This window comes from Agelaius phoeniceus, chromosome 1 (genome assembly GCF_051311805.1).
Source record: "Agelaius phoeniceus isolate bAgePho1 chromosome 1, bAgePho1.hap1, whole genome shotgun sequence".
Classification (NCBI taxonomy): domain Eukaryota; kingdom Metazoa; phylum Chordata; class Aves; order Passeriformes; family Icteridae; genus Agelaius; species Agelaius phoeniceus.
Window position 1 is genome coordinate 103,791,279 of NC_135265.1, and position 23,319 is coordinate 103,814,597.

Consider the following 23,319-nt stretch of genomic DNA (forward strand, 5'->3'; position numbering starts at 1 on the left):
TGGGCTGAGTGTTCAAAGATTATTATAAAGAGTATAGAAAACCCAGGATGCATGACATCAAGGGCTAAAGGATTACTGCAGCTTGAGCAAAAAAACAGAGGAACATTGTTTAAACCCAAACAAAGCCAAGCTCTGGCTTACTGATTGCTAAATGTTAAGAAATTTATTCTCCTTCCTCCCTTAGATGTTAACCAAGTACTTCTGAACTAACTAAAGCTAAACCACTGTAATGTTTTGAGATATTTTTATATTAACAGATGTTCTTCAAAAGTATCTGCTCTTTGGAATGCAACTTCAAAAGTAACTGCCAGATTCATATTTGGCCACTAACTTTTATTTTAAGAACTGGGGTGAGTTTCTGATGACCAATTTGTTTCTCCATAAAGGAGCAGATTTCATTTGGACAAAATACCTTACTAGTTTCACTTATTAGGTAATGTTAATTTAATCAGCAATATTACTTGAGCAAGACTGTAAATCATGAAATGTGTTCCAGTAAAATGACTTTTAAAAATCCCTAATAGGCATCACATCTGAGAATTCTGTTGGACACAAACAGACAAAGGAAAAAAGAAGTTTTTACTTTCTGTACACAATCATGACTTTGAATATGTTCAATCCATCACAAATTGCCCATTCCCAAGGTCCATTCCTTTAAACAGAAACATACATAAGTCCAAGAAATACGTAATTAAAATATATATATATTAGGTTAGTCTAAGATTTTGCTAATTATTTGACATGAAAGCAGAACTGGGACTAGCAGTCAGGCAGAATTTGGGATGCCTGTCTTGTAAAATGCAGTGAAATAGAAGACAGGACAAAAAACTTCTATTACCAAGTTTAAAAGAAAGAATATGTTACCCATTCTATCACAGACATTTCAACATAAAAAACCAATAATACACGACTTGTGAAAATATTAGTATGAGATCAAAAAAAAAAAAAGTAGATACAGTACTATCTACCATTGCCATAGGGCATGAACTGTAGCTGACACCACAGATTTATTTTCCTGGCTTCAATCCAGAGAAATAGGGCCCACCATGGTCAGCACTTGGCACACCCAGAGCAGCCAAACTCATGTCAGTGCCACCTAAGGAACCAAGACCATCACTAGCACTGCTGAAAGTGGTGTTTTTCCTTTAATTGTGCAGGTCTTAATGGCTGAAGGTACTGGAGACTCAGGCTGGCAAACACACTGGGAAATGGACATGCTCCTCGTCAATGTAAATGCCTTCAAAAGCCTGAATGGGGTTCCTGTATGCTTTCAAGATCAAGGCTTTCCTCAGCATTGAGAAATCTTTGGCTTCAACAGCACTGTCCCGCAAACAAGATATACCTGAACCCATGGTTTTCATGAACAGACATAGAAGAGCACTTCAGGGCCAGCCTGGACCTGCCCTTCACAACTTTGGTTTCCCAGTCCCTCTCACACTTGTACAAACCCAGGCGGGAAGCCTGGGGAGGACACCAGCCACATGACAATGTCACAGGTCTCATGGAGTCCTGCATGATGGTTATCTGAGAGTTATTTCCTCTTGCAACACTGCTGCAGTAAAGCTCTTCAGCTCCCTGTTGTGCATTTAACAGCTGGTACTGATCCCAGCTCCAAATGGTTTCACTGGCAGTGCTTTTGTGGCACTGGCAAGACAGAAGAAAATTGTTGATTAAAACTAATAGAAAGCTCTGGATCAGAGAGACAGAAAATTCAAGATATTTGATAAAAGATGATGTTTCAAACAGGCTTTTGTGGCAACACTGCCAAGACTACAATAACAGTCTTCTTTGCCAGCTCATGCAATTGCAGGCAATGCTCTTCAGATGTTCCAATGGACAAGTGTTCCACGAGGCCTCATAAGAGCTGAGAAGGCAATTTATGTCTTACAGGACATGAGCTGGTAACTTAGTGGCGAGTTACAGCTGATGGGCAAAAAACATGTGTTGTAAAGGGATGGCAGTGAAATCTGACAATGCCACCCACACAGCTTACATACAAGCACTAACTGATGAAGATGCCCCTTACTCTCTGCCCCACCAACATCTGGTTGGGGGTTTGGGTGCAAAAGACCTACCAGGAATTCCCATAAGAATCCATTTCTTGACAGGTCTGCAGTATTGTGTCCAGTATTCTGGACAAATTCCAGCATACACCCAGCTCTGTTTATAGCGATCATGAAATTTTAGTCTGCTGCTTATGCCACCTGTGTCTATTTCCATGTGCTGTGAAAATGCTGCTGTGTACTATTATTATTATTATTATTATTATTATTATTATTATTATTATTATTATTATTATTTATTCTTCACTGGAGGTGTGAGTCAGACACAAAAGCCTCCTGCTTGCTGTCCTTTGCAGCAGCTACCCTGAAAATTACTGTTTACCATCAGCAGCCTGCAGCCCACCTGTGCACATGCAGAGTGCTGTGATCCCTAGCCATGCTCTGACTGCAGTTCAGGCAGAAAATATCACTTTATCACCCTAAGATGGCTACATTTCAGCGATGGAATTGCTTCTTTCTCACTAATACACTCAGAAAGTTAGGGGTATAAGAAAAGAGTAGCAATAAAAACAAAAAGCCAGAGATTTTCCCATACCCAATTACATGGCAATTTTAAAGCTGCAGTCTTGGGCTCTATGAGGCAGTGCTCTGGTCCAGTGAAGAATGATTTCTAGTCTCAGAGGGTATGGACATATGTGAACTCAATCCAATCAATGATCCAGGACTATACTTTGGTCTTTTTCAGGACTTAGGCTAATCTTAAAACTGAGGAAAAGAGGTACATATTTCCTTTATTTTTGTTTTTCTTTCTGGCTGGCTGTTTAGACACCACATCAGCTACTTGAATATTGAGGGATGTTTGCAAAGCCAGTAAGACTTTGTTGTAATGGAAGTGGAGAGTGAGCAGGGGGCAGGGGAGCAGAAGTGGTGGTTTTAGAGAGTGTGTTTTTCCACATGGCTAAAATGCTGGGTGTCTGCACTTGAGCAGCACAGCTGGTGCACTGCAGGTGACAAACACACCCCCCACAAATACACACACACAAACACACATGCATGGATACATGTGGAGCACAAGAAAGACGACACCACAGTGAGTGTGTACACCTCAAGGATTTTTAAAGCATTAAGGATCAGCTGATAGAGGAATTACACAGCCTGACCCTGAAACTAAAACCTTGAGCAGATTTGCCATGACAGCAAAAAGTGCTTTACTTGCTTCATCATTCCTTTCTCACCATGGTCTTCAGACTAGTCACAAATCTGGGTATAAGATTTGAAAATTTACTTAGTAATTGTAATTTACAGCAGCTCTCCACAAAGATTCACTATTATTGGAAAGAGATGAAAGTCGAGTTCACGGAGGTTGCACATCATCTTGACAGCCACGTTTGGAGTTATCGACTTGAAATATTTAATGTAGTGTGTGCTGTCAGACACACCAAGAATTCTGATTTGGTAGGGATTTCTCTGATTTGATTTAACAGCTTATTGCCCCTTTGGACTATATGCCGAGTATGCCCGAGAATTTATTACACACTCTCTGCTCTATAGCTGAAGTTTTTCAGAGGCTGAGCAAAAGGAGTTTTGAATAATTCTAGGTAGGACCTCACTCAAGTGAAAATATTGTCCCCTGGAGTTTCCTCAGAGGCCAGCTGTCTATTCTGGAGTTTCCACTGTGGGCATTCAGTGGTCTAATCCTGCTTGGAACTGACTATTCAGAATAAAAAATATGGGTGTTGGGGTGGAGTGGAGAAGGAAAAATCTCACTTAGAAGTGCCAGGATTCAGAGCTGGAAAGAGTTTTTTACAAACCAGAAAGGTTTAAGCAAGGTCTGATTCCTTTGAGGTGCTCAGCACACTGGCCATGATCCAGCAAAGCACTTAAACATTAAGTGTGCTCTGGAGAGTGCCGCAGGGAACAGCCTGAGCACTAAGTACCCAGCAGGATCAAGCTCCAAATAGGGACCAGACATAAACCAGATGGCATTATGTCAGCTTTGCCATTTTAATAAGTTATTTACTTTGCATTTTAATCTCTCTCTTCCTTTTTCTCCTTTTTGCTTTGCCTTTTCTATAAAACAATTCATGTGTACTAGCAGAGGAGGGCAATCTACTGAAATTGCCCCTTATCACCTTTTCGCAAATATGGAGTTAAAGCGGCTGCTTGTTTTTTTTTTTTTTTTTTAATCAACAGTGCTTGGTAAAGGACCATCAGGAGTTTGGAGCTGCTGAAGGAAAGAAAATGCTGACTTGGCCTCTAATGAGCTCTCCAAACACGTGTTGAGTGTGCTACTGTGCTACTACTGTACTTGAGAGAATCAGTGCCTGCATCAGAGGTTATTTTAATGCCATGCAATTTTCTGAGGATGGGGGTAGGTAGGATGGCTGAGCAGGAACAGTGGAAGGCAGCTTTCTGCCTGCTTATAAACTGGGTTCAAACTGAACTGAAGTGAGAATGCTGCCAGGCAGCGTTCAGTACTCATGCATCCACAGAGGTCACCTGCCAGGAGGCAGCAGGAAAAAAAAATCAAATTCTAGTTGCCGCTTTGTTTTTTTAAACAAGCTCATGGCTTTCCCCTTTTTCCTTTCCAGCATGGTTACAACTATCTCCAGAACTTCCTCAGACTTGTGATTTGTGCAGAGGCCAGTTTTTACGTGGATGTTTTTGAAATTGAGCTCTGCTAGACTGGAAGCTGTCCTGGCTGGAGCCACTTTGCTGCAGGGAGGACGTGGGCTCCAGCCTAGGTGGGACACGTGCCTCCTTCTCTGCACTGCTGACTGTCAAGACAGAGCAGTCTGGGCTCAAGTCCGAGCCTCAGAGCTTGGATTAGGGCACGCCAGCTGGCTGCCAGGCAGGTTTGGGGTATTTCTGCACAGGCTGCAAGTCATCACTTTGTTGGAGCTGTGCATGTGTGTGGGTTGTGCAGTTAAGACTGAAGAGGAAATTTCTGTGATCATTATAGCATTCAGGCAACTGGAAAAGGAGCTGATGGAGGCGCCAGACCTTTGCTTTCATGACTGCATTAATCTTCTCCTGGCCTTGGAGAGAAGTTTTAGATGAACTTAACATGTGTTCTCAGAACTTTCATTCTCAAAGTTATTTATGCTGTGGATCCTGAACTGATGAATGATAATGCCGGTGAATTGGCCAATATAAATTAAACTTCACTGGATAATAATTTTAGTGACAATTCCTGCTGCTGTGTTGTTATGTAAGAAGCTGACAGTTGACTACCATGACCTGGAACTTTTGAGAAACATGGATTTTCCTATCACAAAAGTTGGTGGTGGAGACTGGAGGAAGCAGTAATGCCTCTTTATTCTACATCTATGTATCATCCAAGAAAAATCTTTTCTTAGGTGTAGTTATGGAGTTCTTGTGGTCCAGGGAAAGGAGTTTCAGATGAATATAATTATAAGAGTTAAGACAAATAATGTTATTGCTACTGCTGGAAAAGGTCCTAATTAGCAACTGAGCTATATTAACTGCCATGTGAAAGTTTTGTCCATGGCAAATGTGACATTATTCAAAGTAATTCTGTCATGAAATAAGTAAAAGCCTAGTTAAGTTACTTTTTATTAGCCATGCACTACAAGCAAGTCCCTAAATGGTTATAAAAGCTCACAGTGTAAGTGGCAGTTTGTTTTGTCATCACAACTTGGTTGTGATTCTGAGCCCCAATAGACTAGGAAAGAATGAAAGCAGTTTGAGGACAGCTGACTACCAGACAGAACCTATGAGTTTGGTGGGAATTTGACAATAACTTTTGATCAAGCAAGAAACAAACTGAAACTAAGCCATTTTCCTATGTGAACTTCCTAGTCCTCTAGAGCTGTCCTCCAGAAGATGGTCCCATAGATGCAGTTGGCACAACTGCAGGAGGAACACCAGTCTATGGGTGGGTTTTGCTTTGGTTATCCTACACTTTCTGTCCATAGATTTGCTGTAGAGCTGCAGTTCTGAAAACTGACAAGGGAAAGTTTTCTGGGTTCACTGTAACATTTTAAGGCAATGATATGAGCTGGGGAAATGGTCAGGAGAACCCCAGAGTGCAGCCTCACTCCGCCCACAGTCAAGCTTAGAAGTCACCTGAATTTGTCCTTCATGAGCAACTGGACAATGCAATTAATTGCCCTGGGTGTCCATCTGTGAAAAAAGTACAACCCAACAATTTTGCATAGAACATTTCTATATGAAACAGAATATGACTAACAATGTGCAAATCAAGTCCAGCAAACCTTGCAGGAAACGCAGGGCAAGTGCTACTCAGAGTAAGTTTATGATAAAGTTTGTGTCCAATGAAAATTAGACAACCACAGCAAATCAGAGGAGCCACAGAGCTGCTCTCGTTATTTATCCTGACAATGAGATTAAATCAGCCCATCCATCAAAAAATGTTCAAAGTACTTAGAAATACTGTAAATCATCAAAGTTTTCTATAGTACAGACAGTACATGTGTCTAAGTCAAGGCTTTCCACTCAAGATATTATCTGATTGCTCTTTTCATGCAAAAACAAATTAATTTCATTTTTTTAGGCAAACATTGGATAGTAGCATGAGGTCAATCTCAGCTAACCAAGAAGCTACGCTCTTATCATAAGTTCCAGGGAAGCAGGACTTTCCTATTTACATATTGTATAGGATGGCAGTCAAAACTCAAATACAGTGCAGTAAATCATTTGGCTGTTGGCATTTCAAGGGTTCCATCAAAGAAATGTACAGAATGAATCAAAAAGCTTCTGCCATCACATCTGCTATGAATGTGTACTTTCAAATGCTTTCTTTGTGAAAATGCCCAGTAACATGTGTTTCAGTTACTTGTTCAGACTTCTGAGTAACAATTTTTACAATCCCTATTCAATATTCTAGTCACAAACATTCTTTTCCACATAATCCAATCACAGAACTTTTCAACAGCTTTAATTTCAACAAGTGCACGATTAAATCAGTAATTTAAGTAAAGCACCACATCAAAACAAACCCCTGAATTCAAGAACAAGCCTCAGCTAAAGAATTTTGATGATCTTTCATCTACTTTCATCATGGTTTTAGTCTATCCTTCACTTTACAACTTAGTAATGGAAAAGAGTATCTACTCAGAAAGATCTCTTCCAATGCTGTCAAATATTACCCATTTTCAAAGAAAGATTAGCCAAGATTTTGTCAACAACAAGGCAAATGCAAAAAAATCCCTCAACCACCGAGCAAGAGGCACTTGTGGAATAGCCATTCAAGTAGATCTTAGGTAGGTTTTCTTTTTTACTCATGTACTTCTTATTAAGTAATTGCCACTTTAGCATTAACTTTTGAATTTTCTTCTAAGTCTCTTTAGATTCTATTAATGATTGGAAGTTTTCTTGCTTAAGGTTCAGATGTGTACTGTATTATTTTCTTTTATCTTTAGAGAAGTGATAAATTCTGAATATACAGATAGGTACAGCAGAATATACAGATTCTGAATATACATATCTTCTTATCTTAGGCACCTAAAATTATATATCTATATATTTCTATTCATTTCAATTGATATCTATAATCAGAATAAATTCAATGATTCATTTTTAGAAGATACAACATCAACCACAAAAACCAAAATACCTTCCCCATTCTTAAAATCTACAGGACTCATTCCAAAACCACAAGACTAACTCAGCAAAAGGCAAAAGTATTACCAAAAGCACACAGAATATCACAGGTAGAGAAAAAAAATCCTACAATTAATACTTACAGAATTAAAATCTAGCTATGTCTTTCAAGCTGCTGGCCAGAGGACAGCTGTGCATGAAGCAGAGACACAAACAGTACATCCTTTGTTACCTGTTCACAAGACTGTTTGAAGTCCACTAAAAAGTAAACTTCTGTTACAAAATGACAAAATAAGATGGAGGAAAAACACATACATGATTTTGCATCAGCTCTTTTGCTTTCTGCACATCAATTCCCATGAAGATTGCAACGTAGAAATTTTTTTTCTGTTAGTATTGCTCACTTTCAGTTTTTATAGCTGCTTCGAGATCTGCATCATTGTATTTGATTTCAGCTAATCAAGCATACAAATGAACAGGAATGCAGACACACAGCACTGTAAAAAAACACAGAAGGAAGTTTTTTCAAACAAAATCCCTTTACTAGGCAGTGGTTCCAGTGATGCAATCAGAATAGGAAGGAAAGTCTGTGTTGCTTCATTGTTTTGTTTGGATTTTGGGGTCCAGTGCTAACTTGTGATAATATTTCCATTTGTAAGTATATTTCTCTGAGTGCAATCCAAAAAAGTGACTGTGATGAATCTAAAAGGAAAAATATCCCATTGAACTTGCTAAGTTTTTCCATCATGAGTGACCATTACAGAATTGGCCCACTCAATTATCTTTCCTGTGTAGCTCAGTAGATTTTGGCTATGTTCATTGTTTTTTATCAAAGTCCAATAAATGCACAAAGTGAGTGCAATAGAAATGCAATTACAGAGAAATTCAATAACTGATTCATCCTCATGAGGAATTTAGGAGTTTCTAAATAAGAGAATGGAGTGAATAGGATAAATGACAAAAAAAAGAACTGCAACATGTATTGAAGATACAGTCAGTTGCAGAATGCTGCCACAAGCCATCTAGATCTTCAGAGGCAAGCCCAAAGCCTACTGTCACCAGGAGGAGTTCTAGGTCTGACTTGCAGTGTGGTGAGATGTCAATTACATTTGTAATCCAAAGATTCAACTCTGTCAAGCCTCCGCAGTTCAGCAGTTAAAACAAACATGTACTGTTCTCCAGAGTGACTTTCCTGATCAGCCCACCACAGCACCTAACTCTAAACAGGATTTTCCAGGTGTCATCAACAGAGCACTGTGTTCTCTCTCTGGCTTTAGATATCACGGTTTAAGTGCAAGAAAGGGCAGAAATGTCAGCTCAAGCAAAGAGAATTTTCCTTATGTCTCCCAAACATAAAATGCACAACAGCAGTCTCGCAAAGTGAGCAAACTCTTTTCACCAAATACGAAATTGATATCTAAGATTAAGAGGTTTCCTTGCCTTCTGTAAGAATATGTCGTTCCTCTCACTGCATGTAAGGATGTGTTGTTCATTGTTTATCCCTGAGATCTACTCATAGCTTTCAGGTGATCTTCAGGAGATGGTAAGTTTGGTCTGCTATAACCACATTACAGGGCATTACTCATTTTATAGGTACTTAACAATGATGGAAAAGCAGTATTAAGTTTTTAACTAAATACAGACCATAGAAAAGTACAGAAAAATAAACATTGAGCTTATTATCTTCAGCTATACTAGCTGCTTAAGTCTAATGATGTCAGTGAGTGTTTTAAGACCCTGTGAAGATGGCCAAAGCCATAAATATGTGTTTTCTCTAAAGATACCAGAAGAACTGTGTATGATTTTCCTGTTTTTTCTGGTATTTGGTGCAAACTGATGTACTTAATTTCAAAGATTAATCCCATACTAAGTTTAAATTTATTCAAAAGTCTTCAAAGATTGCCTATTACATGTTATCATTGTGTCCAGTGAATTAACAGGATATGGCTGTTTGTGGGCTTTAAGGTAGCCCTGCAGGTGTGTATGTATCATGTCAGAATTTGGGCCATTCCTATTGTTGCACAGCCTGAGGTCCCCTTGGTTTGTATGAAATACAAAATCTATCCCAGTGATGGAAACTCATCACCAATAGTCTCAAAGGAGGTAACTTAATCCAGCCATCCACTCCACTGATATAATTAGGAATGCACTTTGTCAGCCTTTGAGGGTTTAACTACAGCTGGCTGGGTTCAAGGCAGTCTCAGAAACCAATCTGTTCTTAGTAACACCATCTCCTTCACAAAATTACAGACATACTTTCAGCAGATATACCCAGCTGACTGCTGAATGATGTTTTTCCACCCACTTCTGCAGTGGTCAATGTCTTTTTCAGCATAACTGAAGCACTGGATCAATGCCATGAAATGATTCAGAAACCAAAGACTGAACTGACAGCTCAAGAATAAAGGTTATAAACCTTATTTACAGTGTTTGAATGTGACTCAATACAGTTTCTGAACATCATCATATTTCTGATCTAGCTGATGAAATTTAATTAGAAAGGAGATTCTAATGGATATTCAGATGCTGACTGGCCTCAGTCTTGTTTAAGAAATAAAAGGCTTTCAAGCTCTATTCTTCCAGAAAATCAGAACTCTACTTTTCAAATGGATTACCTAAGTTAAAGGGAAAAAAACTCTAACCTAATAAAAATGTAAAATCTTCTTTAAATTTATTCATCAGAACTAGTGCTGGATCCCTGCTGTATCCTTGATTGTTCTGCTGGAGTCTACAGGGATTCAGATGATGAATACTTTCTTATTGTTGTCAATAAGCTTTTCTAAGTGAGTATCACAAGCAGCGCTCCTTTTTCATGTGTTTTTCCCTTGTAGGAATCTGACTTGCACAAAAGAACAAGTTATTCTGCAATGGTTCAAGTAAGTTGGGTAAAGCTTCCCTTCCAGGCTGCAAAGCATCTGAGAAAAATGCAGTGTAACTCTATATCTGTTTATGTACCTAAACCTGAAAATACCCAACCTAACCTATTAATCAGCAGAGTGGCCTGTTCAGAAAAACACACACCCCTTTTTTTTTTTTCCCCCTTATCAGTCCTGAAGCATTAGTTTAAACACTTGGAATTCCAGCCATCAAGTTTCCTACAGCCCTGTCAGTGGGATGGACATGGCTTCCCAGGGCCAGAAGCCAGCAGCTGAGGTGGTGCATCACCATGGCTGCTTTTTGGCTTGGGCAAAAACTCTGTGCTAATGTGGCCCTACAGCTCCTGGACACAGGCAGAGGGAGCTCAGATTTGCTTGCAGCCACCCCATGAAAGTATGTTCTGAATTCCTGTGTGCAGTCATTACGTGGCAATCTTGATATCCACTAAAGCCACGGATTTATTATCTTGCTGTTAAACCATATGATGTCAGGCTGGATCTCTTCGGTTTTATATTTTCTTTTCATTGCTTTATTTGGTTCTTTTTTGCCTGTAATGCAGATTTTCAGCAGAATACAGACATCAGAGCTGGGCCTAAATACTAATAGTACACAAATTCCAGTGTCCTGCGTCTAAGAGCAAAAAAAATACTGTGAAATAAAAAAGCAATACACATCCTTCTTACTTCAGAAAGTGTTTCATGTGAGGAGGAGAAGGTTACCTCTGAAAACTACAACTTAACTGTAACTGTATCTTTTAGAATTCTTGATATCAATAAGTGTTAATTATAGACATCCTTGTTACCTACATGAATACCATACCCCATGTTTGCATTTGGAAAGAGAAAATGAGCCTCCAAGGACATCGTATGACAATAAACTCCGTGTACAAATGTGTGATTACTTAAAACTAGTGATTTATTGTTGCATGACATGTAAGGCAATCAGCTGCAGATTTGCTTGTGTTCAGTGTAGACTGGAGCAAGCTGTTTTGGCTTGCATGATCTTCCTGCAATGCTGAGTGAGACACAGTTAACTTCAGGCCAGGGTTGGCTAAATCTTGTAAAACAAATTTAGTAGTTTAAAAAAAGGCATAAGAGATGGAGTCCATTAAGGATGAAATGCATTTTGACCACACAAAATAGCTGCAGAATCAACGTCTCTCCCAAAAATATGTGGTGTGCTTCCTAAATACAGAACATGGAGGTCCTGTATGATGAAGAAAGCTCTTCAAAAATTGACATAGGTTCTCTTGTTTGTTTATTTTTAAATTCTACGCTTTCTCAGAGGCAACAGATGGTTTGAACAAATATGCTTGAAGAAAATTCCAGTTAATATTTGACTTGGAGGACAAGTAATTCTAATGTTTGCCATATACTCTGTGAATTGTCAGTGACATATGGGTAAGCATAAACCTCATGCTCCATCTATGGGCTTGCACATATTCTACAGGCACAGGTAAATTAGAATAAACGAATACTTCCCGAAAATTCAAATTACCAGTAATATTAAAATTTTCATGGGTTAATTGCTTTTGCTAATTGAAAGAAAGAAGGAGGGAAGAAAGCAAGCAAACAAGGAAGCATCAAGGAATTGCAGCAGATCACAGGGTCTTTTAGTGAAATGCATCCTCTGAGTGGAAGATGTAAGAAAGACCTCATATGAGGAAGACACTATTGCTTCAGCAGGTGACAAAAGATTCCCATGTACTTCAAAGACCTCTTTCCTTTGCTTGGAAGGCCGTCCTGGCTTCCTTCTCCCTACCCTCTCTCCAAAAGTGAGCACTTGCAATTTAAAATCCTGCTGCAGCTTGAGTGCCAAGGCTTCCCTTGTCTCTGTTCATCAGGATAAACTCTCTGCTTCCATTCACCTCCTTGCACATGCATGACATGGGCACCATCTGGCCCAAAATGGCCAAGGACAGCCGAGCCTGAAAAACTTCTTTGCAGAATGCCCTAGGCCCTCGTGCGTCAGGTTTCACCCGTATTTACAGCAAAGATTTTATAATCATCTCTGATACATCCAGACAAATATTTAGAACTCAAGTTTTCAAAATATTTGAGTAACGGAGGGAAGTGCTGCAAAAAGATGACAAGCCTAGTCACTCTTATGTTTTAATTATCTAAGACTTCATATGGATGCCCTGTTCTGCAAGAATACTGTTAAAGAAGTCAGCCTGACTTGAGAGAGGAGATAGCATAATCAAATAATGCCCTGTAAGTAAAATTATTGACAAAAATATATGAGTTCTAATGACTTATTCCATTTCTACTAAATTCAGAGTAATTCCTCTATAACTACAACTAAGTGTCCTTTAATTCAGTCCATATGTACAAACAAGACTCATATCCCACTTGCTGTTTCCTTGCCTGATTTATTATTGATGTTTTATTAAATTAGAATTAAAAAAAGGACTAATTCATATTGGCTTGAATGCTACAACTATTCAGTTCTTCCTCTTATACAAAGGTTAACCTTAAAAAGGATCTGTCATTCTCAGTTCTAAATTCCCTCTTGACCACTAGATATGATAAGCCCTGGGCCAGAAATGATGATTGGATGGTATTTTCTTCTGAGTTTTCATTAGCCAGAAAAAGAGAAACAGAAAAAGAAAAAGATGTTGAGGAGGCTCTCCACTGCCATACCTATATTTTGCATTGATTAACTCATAGTCTGGCTCTCTGCAGACTCTGCAGGGGTATAGTTAGCAAAGAACCCACTATTCCATGAGTCAAATTCAGGCCTTTATACATTTCTTATGCTCTTCCCAAGTCTGACCATTTGAAAGCTAGGGGATTTTTTATTACCTCTAGTAAAATATGAAGACTTACAGCTCTAGAGCTTCTTCCATCACTGGTAGCAAATTGTGAGAGTGACCTGATGGCTGATGTCCTGAGGTTTCATGCACAGGTGTTTAAAACACAGTTCCCTGGCTTTCTCTTGCTTTAATCTTGTCTTTCATCTGGTTAATGATGTCAACACAGCTGGACTTCTACATCTGATACTTGTTCTCCATATATACTTGTTCTCCTTTGTCTCTATCTGGTTGGGCACTTCTGCCTTCCACAAAAAGACTTATGGTCATTATCTTGCTCATTATCTACTCAGAGGACCTTCTGCACCAAAAGATTTTAAGAAAGGCCCACCTTCTGCCTAAGCATCCAATATATGTCCATCCTAAACTGGATGATTTTACCCATCTGAAAATCCCCCAGACCTACAGTGGCTGAGTATTACACAGCATCCTAAATGAGACAACGTAACTGTATTTAAACGAACAAGCTGATAAAAGGCTCCCTGCTCCAGTGTTTATTCCACTCTCCACAGAGACTCTGACAGTGTCTGGAAAGTTGAGATATGGCAGGGGAAAAAATGAATTACAGAAATGAGGGATCCCTCACAGATCATCAATCTTTTTCTTGCATTAATTACAAGGGATGCCAACTCGAGCACTTCTGCTGATCTCTGCTGAAATAGTCCTTCAGAGTGAGAGAGCACTTTTTCAAACAACCTGTCTTTTAAACCACTTCATGTTTTGATTTCAAAATCACTACTTAAATGCCATTCCAAACCCCATGTGTTTGGTGGAACTTGAGGCCCAGCTGTAAATTTCCCCACCACAAAACAACATTTATGAGTTATTTCTTTTCTGACTCCAGGTCCTTTTATTTGCACACCTCGGAATGTGGTCCTTCTTATGTCCTCCTGTGCTCCCCTCTTCTTCCTGCCCCCTTGTATTGTTTTTTGTCTCCCTGTTCTGAGTCCCTAGAACTCAGACAGGACTTGGAAGACCAGGGTGGTATGAGTTGATTTTCACTGAGAGAGAAAGTAGGAGGCAGGAAAAGGGGGGCCAAAATGCTAGGTGGGATGCTTTGCTTCAGTCACCACTTTGGGATGGGACTCTGGGTTCTATTCTCTGGGTACCCATCCTGTGCTCTTTGAATGTACCCACCATGGTGGTAGCTGAAGGCTGCAGAGAGCATGGTCCTGCCCCTCTGGCAGATGTGCTGCCAGCTGGGCGGGCTCTGCTGTGCTGCCTGGCCAGCTGGAGCTAAGCATCACAGTGGGCCAAATGGCTGCTCTACTGTGGTTAGCTGAAATCCAGGATGTCAGCTTGGCTGTTTGCTGTGGATACCCAACACTATTTCAGGATGTGATTCTATATTTGTACAGCACTAACCAGATGCTTTTCAGATCCTGCTCTAGCTAAGTACTTTTACTAGTACTCCATAGTTGTGTCTCGCAGTTGCCACCTCTCCACATTTTCCATACATTTGCACTGAATTAATATGATCTCCTGTGCAAAAGTAACACTAAGGTTGTGGATTCCTGGCAGTTTGTTATGCCAGTAATGTCAGACTACCAGATGCAATCTGAACATGTCTGTGTAGGGCATGCAGGACTCTCAGGTCCTACTCTTTTTTTTTGCAGGCAGCTCCAACACTCGTGTAATCAGAGATAAGTGACTTAGTTAAAAATGAATGGGGCAGCTGGCTAAATGCTCAACCCAACAAAATGATCAAAGGGACAGTGCCAGATGTTTTTCATTAGCTCTACATATGGAGGTACCAGGGAGAGCAGCAGGAGCACCAAACTAAAAAGAAACCAGAGAAGCCAACTCTAGTTTCAACCATAACATGAGGAGCTGGCTATAAATACTACATTCTTCAGTGTGGCTCCCAGAGGACAAGGATATTTCTAAAACCTACAGGAAAAGCGTGTCTACTATTGTCTGACTTATTTATATGCATCCTCCTGGTAAATATTTTATTAAGAATTATCATTCTCAGCATCTATAAAAATATACTTTTAAAATCACATTTTAGAAAGCTTCTATAAGTTGCAGCAAGGGTTATTTTTTCCATAAAATTTATTTTTTGTGCAGCTGGTGCCAATGCTGTTTTTTCCTAGGCTACTGATTGGTGGGATTTTCTTTACCACATTTAGTACATTTTAAAATTTTAAATTCATAGCCTTGAAGTCCAAGTTGCAAAAGGCTCAAGTCATGTCAAGATTTACTGTGGAAAAGGAGCCGGATTTTTATTTTTGTCTTCTGGGTAAGTTTATGATAAGGTGAGATAAACATCCAAAATAGTTAAGGTTGTTTATCCTGCATCACCAAGAAGACATTCTTGACATCACTTGTAAACAACTGAGCTGGGGAGCTGCTCAATCAGCACTGACAGAAATCCAACCCAGATCACCTGGCCCCAGGGCTTACAGACCTTACTTCAGTGTGATAAAATCTGCTTCTGTTGGGATAAAACTTGAGCTGTTCACATAGCTCCTCCTGTCACAAGACAAATTTTGGTGCATAAAGACGGCTCCTGCAGTTGTATTCCTTCCAGGGAGTTATTTCATGATGCTTTACCTCACCTTGACATTTATCTGTAGTATCTTGAGGCTTCCAAGGAAGAATGAATCCTACAAAATAATCTGGTGTCATGCTGCTTGTCCAGTGTAATGACTTGACTATCAGCTCCAACTCTGCAAGCCTTAGACTCGGAGAGCAGGGATCCTGGAAGTTGCCAGCAGGTAACTCAATCCACACAGTATTTTTCAACCAATATAGAAAATATTCCTGTTCTTTTTTGACTCTTGGGTTTAGTGATGTCTGTCTGAAAGTCACCCCTCTGACAGTAGGAGGAGGGAGACATGCTAAATGCAAAGAGATTTAAGAAGGCATTTAAGAAGGCATTTTTCTGAAACAACTGGAAGTACCAGACTTGCAGTTGACTAGGGAAGATGGTAAGAATGGCTCTTGGCTGTGCTGATCAATAGTGCTGACATCTACTTTGTCCTTTACCTATGCAGCAAGCTCCTAGGTTTGGTAGTATATATGCTGCTCTGTGCATGATTATTGATTGAAAAGGTTACTCCATGTATAAAAAGCTTAATGTGCACTTTAAAAGCTGCTCTCACACCATTCTGCAGGAGCAAACCCTATGAACATGCTTTTTCTTTGCCCTAATTCTTATTTCATGCTCACATAAGTGACAGCCACTCATTGCAGTGCAAATGTGATTTGTAGTGCAGGATGAGTTCTTTGCTGGTAGATGTGCTGGTAGCAAACAGAGGAACACACTAATTATCATACTGGAGTCAAGGAAAGCTGGAGCATGACTCACTTAGGAATGCTTTGTCTTCCCCTAATTGCATAATTACCTTAGAGAGCTCTCTGGCCATTTGGCATAGAGGTCATGCCTGTTTCCTTTGAGCACAGGAATAACTCCTCCTAGCTACTCCTAACAGGATAAAAAGGGGATGTGAGAAAGACATATGGCCATGGCCCCACTTTTCCTCTATATAACCCAGGAGCAGTATTTGTGCACAGCTACAAAGTCCTTCATTCTCTGAAACGAGGAAGCCAAAGTTGACCATTATGTAACATAAATCAACACTTTCACCTTTGCACTGAGACAGATCTGTATTGACAGGCATTGTGTGATATTCTGGGTTCTTTGGTGCTGGTATTTGTGACATCTATTTTCTAAGAAACAGGAATTTAAAAAAGCGATGGAGTTGCCACAAGAACAGGAATCTTTTCCACTATACTCATATGCTGTAGAGCTAGCCTGACTTCCAAGCAAACAAAACAGAGATCTCCCCAACACCTCATTCTCACAAGCAATAAATTTAAAAAAAAAAAAGATATGACTACTATAAATGCTTATAAAATGCACATAAAAGAGATGGCAAACTAAGGAAAGAGACCTTAATATCCCATGAGAGAATGGAAAATGAACTTGCTAGTTATATTAGCATTAAAGGAAGGTTTGTCTGGCGAATTCTCCTGGAACTCTAGGATATTCAACAGTGCATTTTTCAGGGCTCGCCCCAGCCCATGTATAGAACAGGTTAAATAACTCTTCAAGATGCAACAAATGAGGAGAGATAGAATTGAACTATATGGTTAACTGAAGTCAAGATATTTAAGTTTTTAGTCCCTCTGATGAACTCTCGTTCTGGAGGATGGGTAGCATCTGTGGCCCTTTTCTTAACCACTTTATTGATATTATCCAATGCTACATTTGGAAGCTAGAATTCTCCTTTGCAAACTGGTGATGGCATCATTATGCAGTCAAATTTTCATCCCATTCTCCTCTTCATTACTTCTATGAATTTTTCATCCTTCACTGCACACTGATCCATCCTCCATTCAAAGCAATGTAAGCAAATTTTCTCCTTACAGCCCACCACTTACTATCCCCTAACTTATGATGGAGCATATACCCACTGGGCTTAGAATCGGAAATGCTTGCAGCTGCTGTACTTCATGCTGACCCTGATGCTGGCACTGTGTTTTAGAAATGCACACAGGATGCCAGCCTTTGAGAGTTGGGCATGAATATGAATCCAAGTGGTCTGATGCATCTGTTAGTATAACCTTTCATACAGATGGGCTACTCAGCTGTGTGTCTGGGTTGTCAAGAGTGTTTAAGATTACTCATTTGTTTAGGGGCTCATAATGGTTACTTAAATCTTTCTTTCTTTTTTTATTAGTGTCTTTTTTAATGGTGGGGAGTGGTGCAGTTAATTGCTGCTGAGGCTGCATTAGATTCCACTTTTTGTGAGAAAACTCTGACCAGAAGGTTTCCAAAGGGAAAGTTTTTGCAAAAGAAAACAGCTGGAAGACAACTCCAAGCCTGACTCCGGTGAGTGGACCTATTCTAAAATAAAGACTGCATCACTCTAAAGCAACCAAAATGTTACGAGAAGAGGAAGGAAAATGAAGTATCTTGATTCCTAAGATGAGAGAGAATTGGTCAGCAGTTTACCAAATCAAAGGCTAATATCCAAGACAGATTCTAGTCTCATGGATAAACATCTCAAACACAGACTGCTTTAGAGCTACATGTAACTTAAACAGCTGACTTCAGGCTCTGGGTCCCAACTGTTTTTGTTATCAAACAAGAAAAGGGTGACACCTCTGTTCTTTTCCTGCTTTTTGAATTGTTTTCCTGAAGAGTTAAGGAGTTAACATACCATAGTGTGGGTAGCTGCCCTATGGATCAAGAACACCAGACAGAACCTATAATAGAAGCTCTTGCATTAGGATGGTGGCAGAGGAAACTATACAGAAAATGCAGTCCAGGAAAGAGTTCTTAGAAGATGAAGTAGGGATTAAGCCAGAGCCTATTTTACCATTTGCTAAAACACTCAGCGCATTTGCCTTCATGGGTTCTGCATTCCAAAGGACTTCATGCTGGGTTAATAAAATCACTCTCTTGAACAGGCTTTGGAAACTCAGACAGCCACTGACTGCCCATATGGCAGAATTTGCCTATTGCTATTAGACAGCTGTGGGAAGTTGAAGACAAGGAAGGGGAGACAGCACCAAAATCTTATGGATATGTAGACATGGAGAGAGACACATGGCTTTGGCTCATGGCAGGAGCTTCCAAAATATGTTCCTCATCAAAATGTCGGGATCCACTTTAGTTATTTTCTTTCAGGAACTGTAATTGGCACTTCTGCTTTTTGTAGGTGATATGCATGTGATTTATGTGTGTGATTTAAACCCGGAGACACTCTGAGCTTAAGTTTCAAGTGAATTTCAAAACAAGTAGCACACCTACACGAAAACAAGCAAAACACCACATTTCTGTTGCTCACAAACTTAAAGGGAGATTCAGTTTAGTACTCTTCTTAAGGGAAGAGCACAGGAAAAAAAAACTGCATTTCCCTGTAACTCAATGCCAAACCACTGCTCTCTGTTTTGAGTAGCAAATGCCATTCTTACTGCGTCTAAACGCCCAGACTCCAGTTTCTTTTCTCAACATGTAATTGTGTATTTTGGTACTGTTCTCCAACAGCAGTTTACCAGAACAAAGGAGTTATCTTTATGGGACAGCCAGGGAAACACACAAAGAACAGGAAGATGCAGCTAATCTAAATAATGACATTGAAAACAAAATAGCTATTGGGCTATAAATAAACAATATGAAGTAAATATCATTATTTTTATTAAGAGAAGACACAGACAATTCATGGGGATAATGTCATCTGCTGTTTCTTTAAACTTACTTATTTTTTTCAGTCAAGATATAATGCAAGATTTGCTACTTTCTTCAACTTTTTACAGTATGAACTTTTATATCACTTCTTTTGGAGAATGTTGCAAAACTCAGATACGTATGTTTAGGAGAAAGATCAGATTTTCTAAAATAGCAAAACTGCTCAAACCGCTTGGTTCTGAACTGTGCAAATACATGCATTCTTACAAGGCAGGAAGGTAAACATACACGCGACTGCATTAATTAGGACAATACTTAGTTTCCTGCAACACAAAGGAATTTTCGTATTTAGACTAAGTCTTTAGCGTTGCAGTCCCCCATTGTGCGTGCAAAGCAAAGCAGCAACCTCAGTTTCACAGAGAGAAGCACAAGGGCTGGTTCTGACCTGGCGAGTGAACGGAGAAGGAATTAAATAATCCTCTAAACCAAAGCCAGAATCAACTTTCTGAGCGCCAAACTCAGCCGGTCCCACCACTTCACTCTTTGGCAGCACAGTCCTAAACTATCTGAGCAGAAGCCTGATTCACGTGCCTTTTATCCGAGGGATTGTCTTGTTGAGTATCCTGGGCAGGAAACTGGCCTGATCTGTCGACTTACAAGATTTAACATAGGCACTCGTGTTTCCCCTTCCCAACCCCAACCCGCACCCCTGGGCTGAATCCTTTCCCCGGGAGGGACAAGAAATGAGCGAAGCGCTCTCGAGTGTCCGACCCTGGCAAAACACCGGGCCAGGGCACCGCTCCCCCCCTCGGCCTTTACCTGCTGCCGGGCGAGTGGCTGGGGGGCACATCCTGCACAAAGCTCTGCTCCATGCCCGGGATCCTGGCCGGGCTGTGGGGATGGTAGGCTGTCAGCACCACGCTGCCCGAGTCCTTCATCTCCATGGTCATAGGCACATGTCGGCCCCGCTGCTGGCGACAGAGGCGACCCGAGGGGCGGGCGAGGGACCCTGTCACAAGCAGCGCCGGCCCATGGCCTGGCCGGGCGGCAGCGCCCGCCACTGCCGGCTGTCAGCAGAGCTGTGGCACCGAGACACGGCTCCTCTCCCTGTCAGCGAGGCTGCATTAGCATAAATTCAAAAACACCGCCCACAAAACAACCCACGGGGAAGTTACTACGTTCCTAGGAAACGAGAAACCTGAGATAATTCTGCAGTCCTGCGAACGGGACACTTCCTGCCCGCACACAACACTTCTTACCTCTTCCCCTAATAGTTCTCTGCTTATTTTTTATTTTTTTTTTTTCTGTTTCTTTCTTTAACATCAAATTCGTACTACTCCTCCTGTTCCTGAATTAGTCTAGTCGAAGTGAACCGATCTGGACGGGGCAGCGCTACTCAGACACAGCAAACACATGGTTTGGTGGAGCAGGGCTTGCAAGGGATGCAGAAACCGAGCGGGATCTGCTCCGTTTCAATCACCGGGAAAAAGCAGAGAGAGCTGTGATTTCCTACAAGCCGGATCATTCCTATGGCGGGGAACAGCACTTGCTGTCTCCTGAAAACAGATTAAGCTTTCATTTTGCCTGATATGGCTGTGTACATAATTTGAAAGGCACTGGAAAATGAGTGAATTACTTTTACAACAGTGTGTGTTCTTCTGGAGCAATCCTGTATATAAATACACACCAAGATGCTTGATAGTTTTTCATTTTTTAACTTGATCTCTCTATGTTATTTAAGTGCTTTTCACTTAAAATGAGACAATCAGAAAGAACAATCAGGGTCTAATTCTGGAATAATACTCAGAGAAAACTCTGTAGGACAAAGTGAGAAAACTTGCAAATCCCTTTATTTGGTTCTGCCACCCCTTCAGTGTTTTTTTTTTTTTTAAAAAAAGAAAGCTTTCTGATAAAGCCAATTCCCGGAAACTACTATCCTGCCTATGAAATCATCTGAAGGATGTCCCTAATTTTACTCATTGGGCCATGGGTCTCTGAGCACCTTGTGAACACAGGTGTGAAAAACCAACCTCAGTGCAGCTTTGTCACAGCTTCCAGCAGCATCCTGGGCACAGGTTCTCTCCAAAATGCTTGTTGGTCTCCTCTTTTGCATCTCCCTTGAGTGAGGCTGCTCTCTCCATCACTGCTATACAGTGCTATGTTATGCTGTCAGTCTCTCTGGTGAAGTAGCTCAGGTTTTGAATCACAAAATGATCTTCTCAGCTCTGCCTTCCCCCTGAACTGGGTACCCTGCCTGGAGGGACACGGTGGTTTCGGTCAAACACGTTGCCGCGACTCATGTAGGCAGTGCCCAAGTTAATTTTAAATTAGCCAGCGTAGGACACTGATAAAGGTACACTTGGCAGACCTTCTTGCCAGACTCACCCAGGAAGCATAAATATTTGAATGTACAGAGCCTCTAAGCCTGCTCTTGCAGTGCGCTTAAGATATCCTGGATTAAATATTTTCAAGCCAGGTTGCCCGGGATAAAATCACGGCTGCTTACATGGCAGCATGGATGCCTTCTAGGAGCTTCCATGCAGCCATGCAGAGATGACAGAAGTGAAGGAGAAGGCTCTGAGCTATCTCTGGAAGCACCACTGGGACCATGGGCAGTGGTGCCACCAGTGATGACTGGGGTGAATGCAATTACCAGTGTTCTGTGATTACTGGGATATTCAGTCCCATCTTTACATTTTCCTTCCTGGACCAGAAGGTGAGAAATCCCCTTCTCTTGTGAGGTGGAGTAAATTGTTAATAGAAATTTATATTTCGCACAAATGCAAATATGTATTTTGAATATTGATTAGCCAAAATGTATATATAAAACAGGATATGAGAACAGAAAAAAAAAGATAAATATATGTTATAAAATATTTGCTGACATCCTTTAAGGACGTTCTTCACAATTTACTTCAAGAAATTAAACACCTGAAAAAGCACATGTAGTGAAAGGAACAAAACACTATCAAAAAGGGAGTGGGTATCCTTTAGGAGATAGGGTGCTGACAAAATATTGGCTTAACTTCAGGAAAGCCTTTTTTCTCTCCTTTCTATCATAACACTAGTCTTTTGGCAGTACCATCAGCCAAAAAATGATGATTATGTTCTTTAAGCTATGTATAGATAAAGCCCACAGTAGAAATGCAATATATTTTTAGTATTATTATTATTTTCTCTTTCCATAATAAAACCCCTCAAACACCAAAATTACTTAAAAAATATACAGATATCATCTCAATAGAAAAATACGTATAAATAAAGGAGGCCCAGACTTATTAAATGGGATTTTCTCTCTAAGAAAAATAAACATGGAAGATTTTGTTTGGAGATTTATAAAGTGCTGATGCACAGACTGGAGGCATATATGGAAATGGCAGACTATTTGGCACAAGTACAAATAGATATTTTGAAAACTGATCAGCCAAAAGGCATGTATCAGACCAAGAGCTAAAAATGTTTATATGCCTAATGGCTCTTGGGGTTAGACATCTGCATATTATTGAAACCCCAAAAATATGCTAAATCAATTAGACACACACATCAGCCTTTAAACAGTTTTAACTGGGCTGGTGAGCAGCCATAAGAAAAGTGTACAAGACAGCATGAGCTGGACTTCAGCTCTTTCTGAGCAATTCTGTTCCCAGTGGAAAAGTTATTTTCCTGGTTTATAAAGAAACAAGTAGGAAAGTATTTTAATCCAACATGTTTGTGTTTCTGCAAGATTCCTTTGAATACTGGATTGTGAAGTACTCAGGATTGTGCCTGTTTTAATTGTTTTTTCAGATAGTTAATAGCTTTCTAGACCTTTCAAATACTATGCAAATGCCATTTTAGTGAGAAAAAAATATTGTGAGGATGCTTTTGGTGGCAAGGAGTAAAGTGAAGGTGCAGCAAGA

General features: G+C 40.2%; 1 protein-coding gene across 2 annotated transcripts in view; it reads right to left on the reverse strand.

Annotated features, from left to right (window-relative positions):
* ARHGAP28 (Rho GTPase activating protein 28) overlaps nucleotides 1-20,513 on the reverse strand; it is a 72,671-nt gene extending 52,158 nt beyond the window's left edge. For both annotated transcript variants that reach the window (XM_077184326.1, XM_054640556.2), the window contains exon 1: nucleotides 20,240-20,513. In XM_077184326.1, the coding sequence (XP_077040441.1) occupies nucleotides 20,240-20,370 (131 nt within the window). In that variant the 5' untranslated portion in view covers nucleotides 20,371-20,513. The remainder of the gene's footprint in view (nucleotides 1-20,239) is intronic.
* Between the last annotated feature and the right edge of the window lie 2,806 nt (nucleotides 20,514-23,319).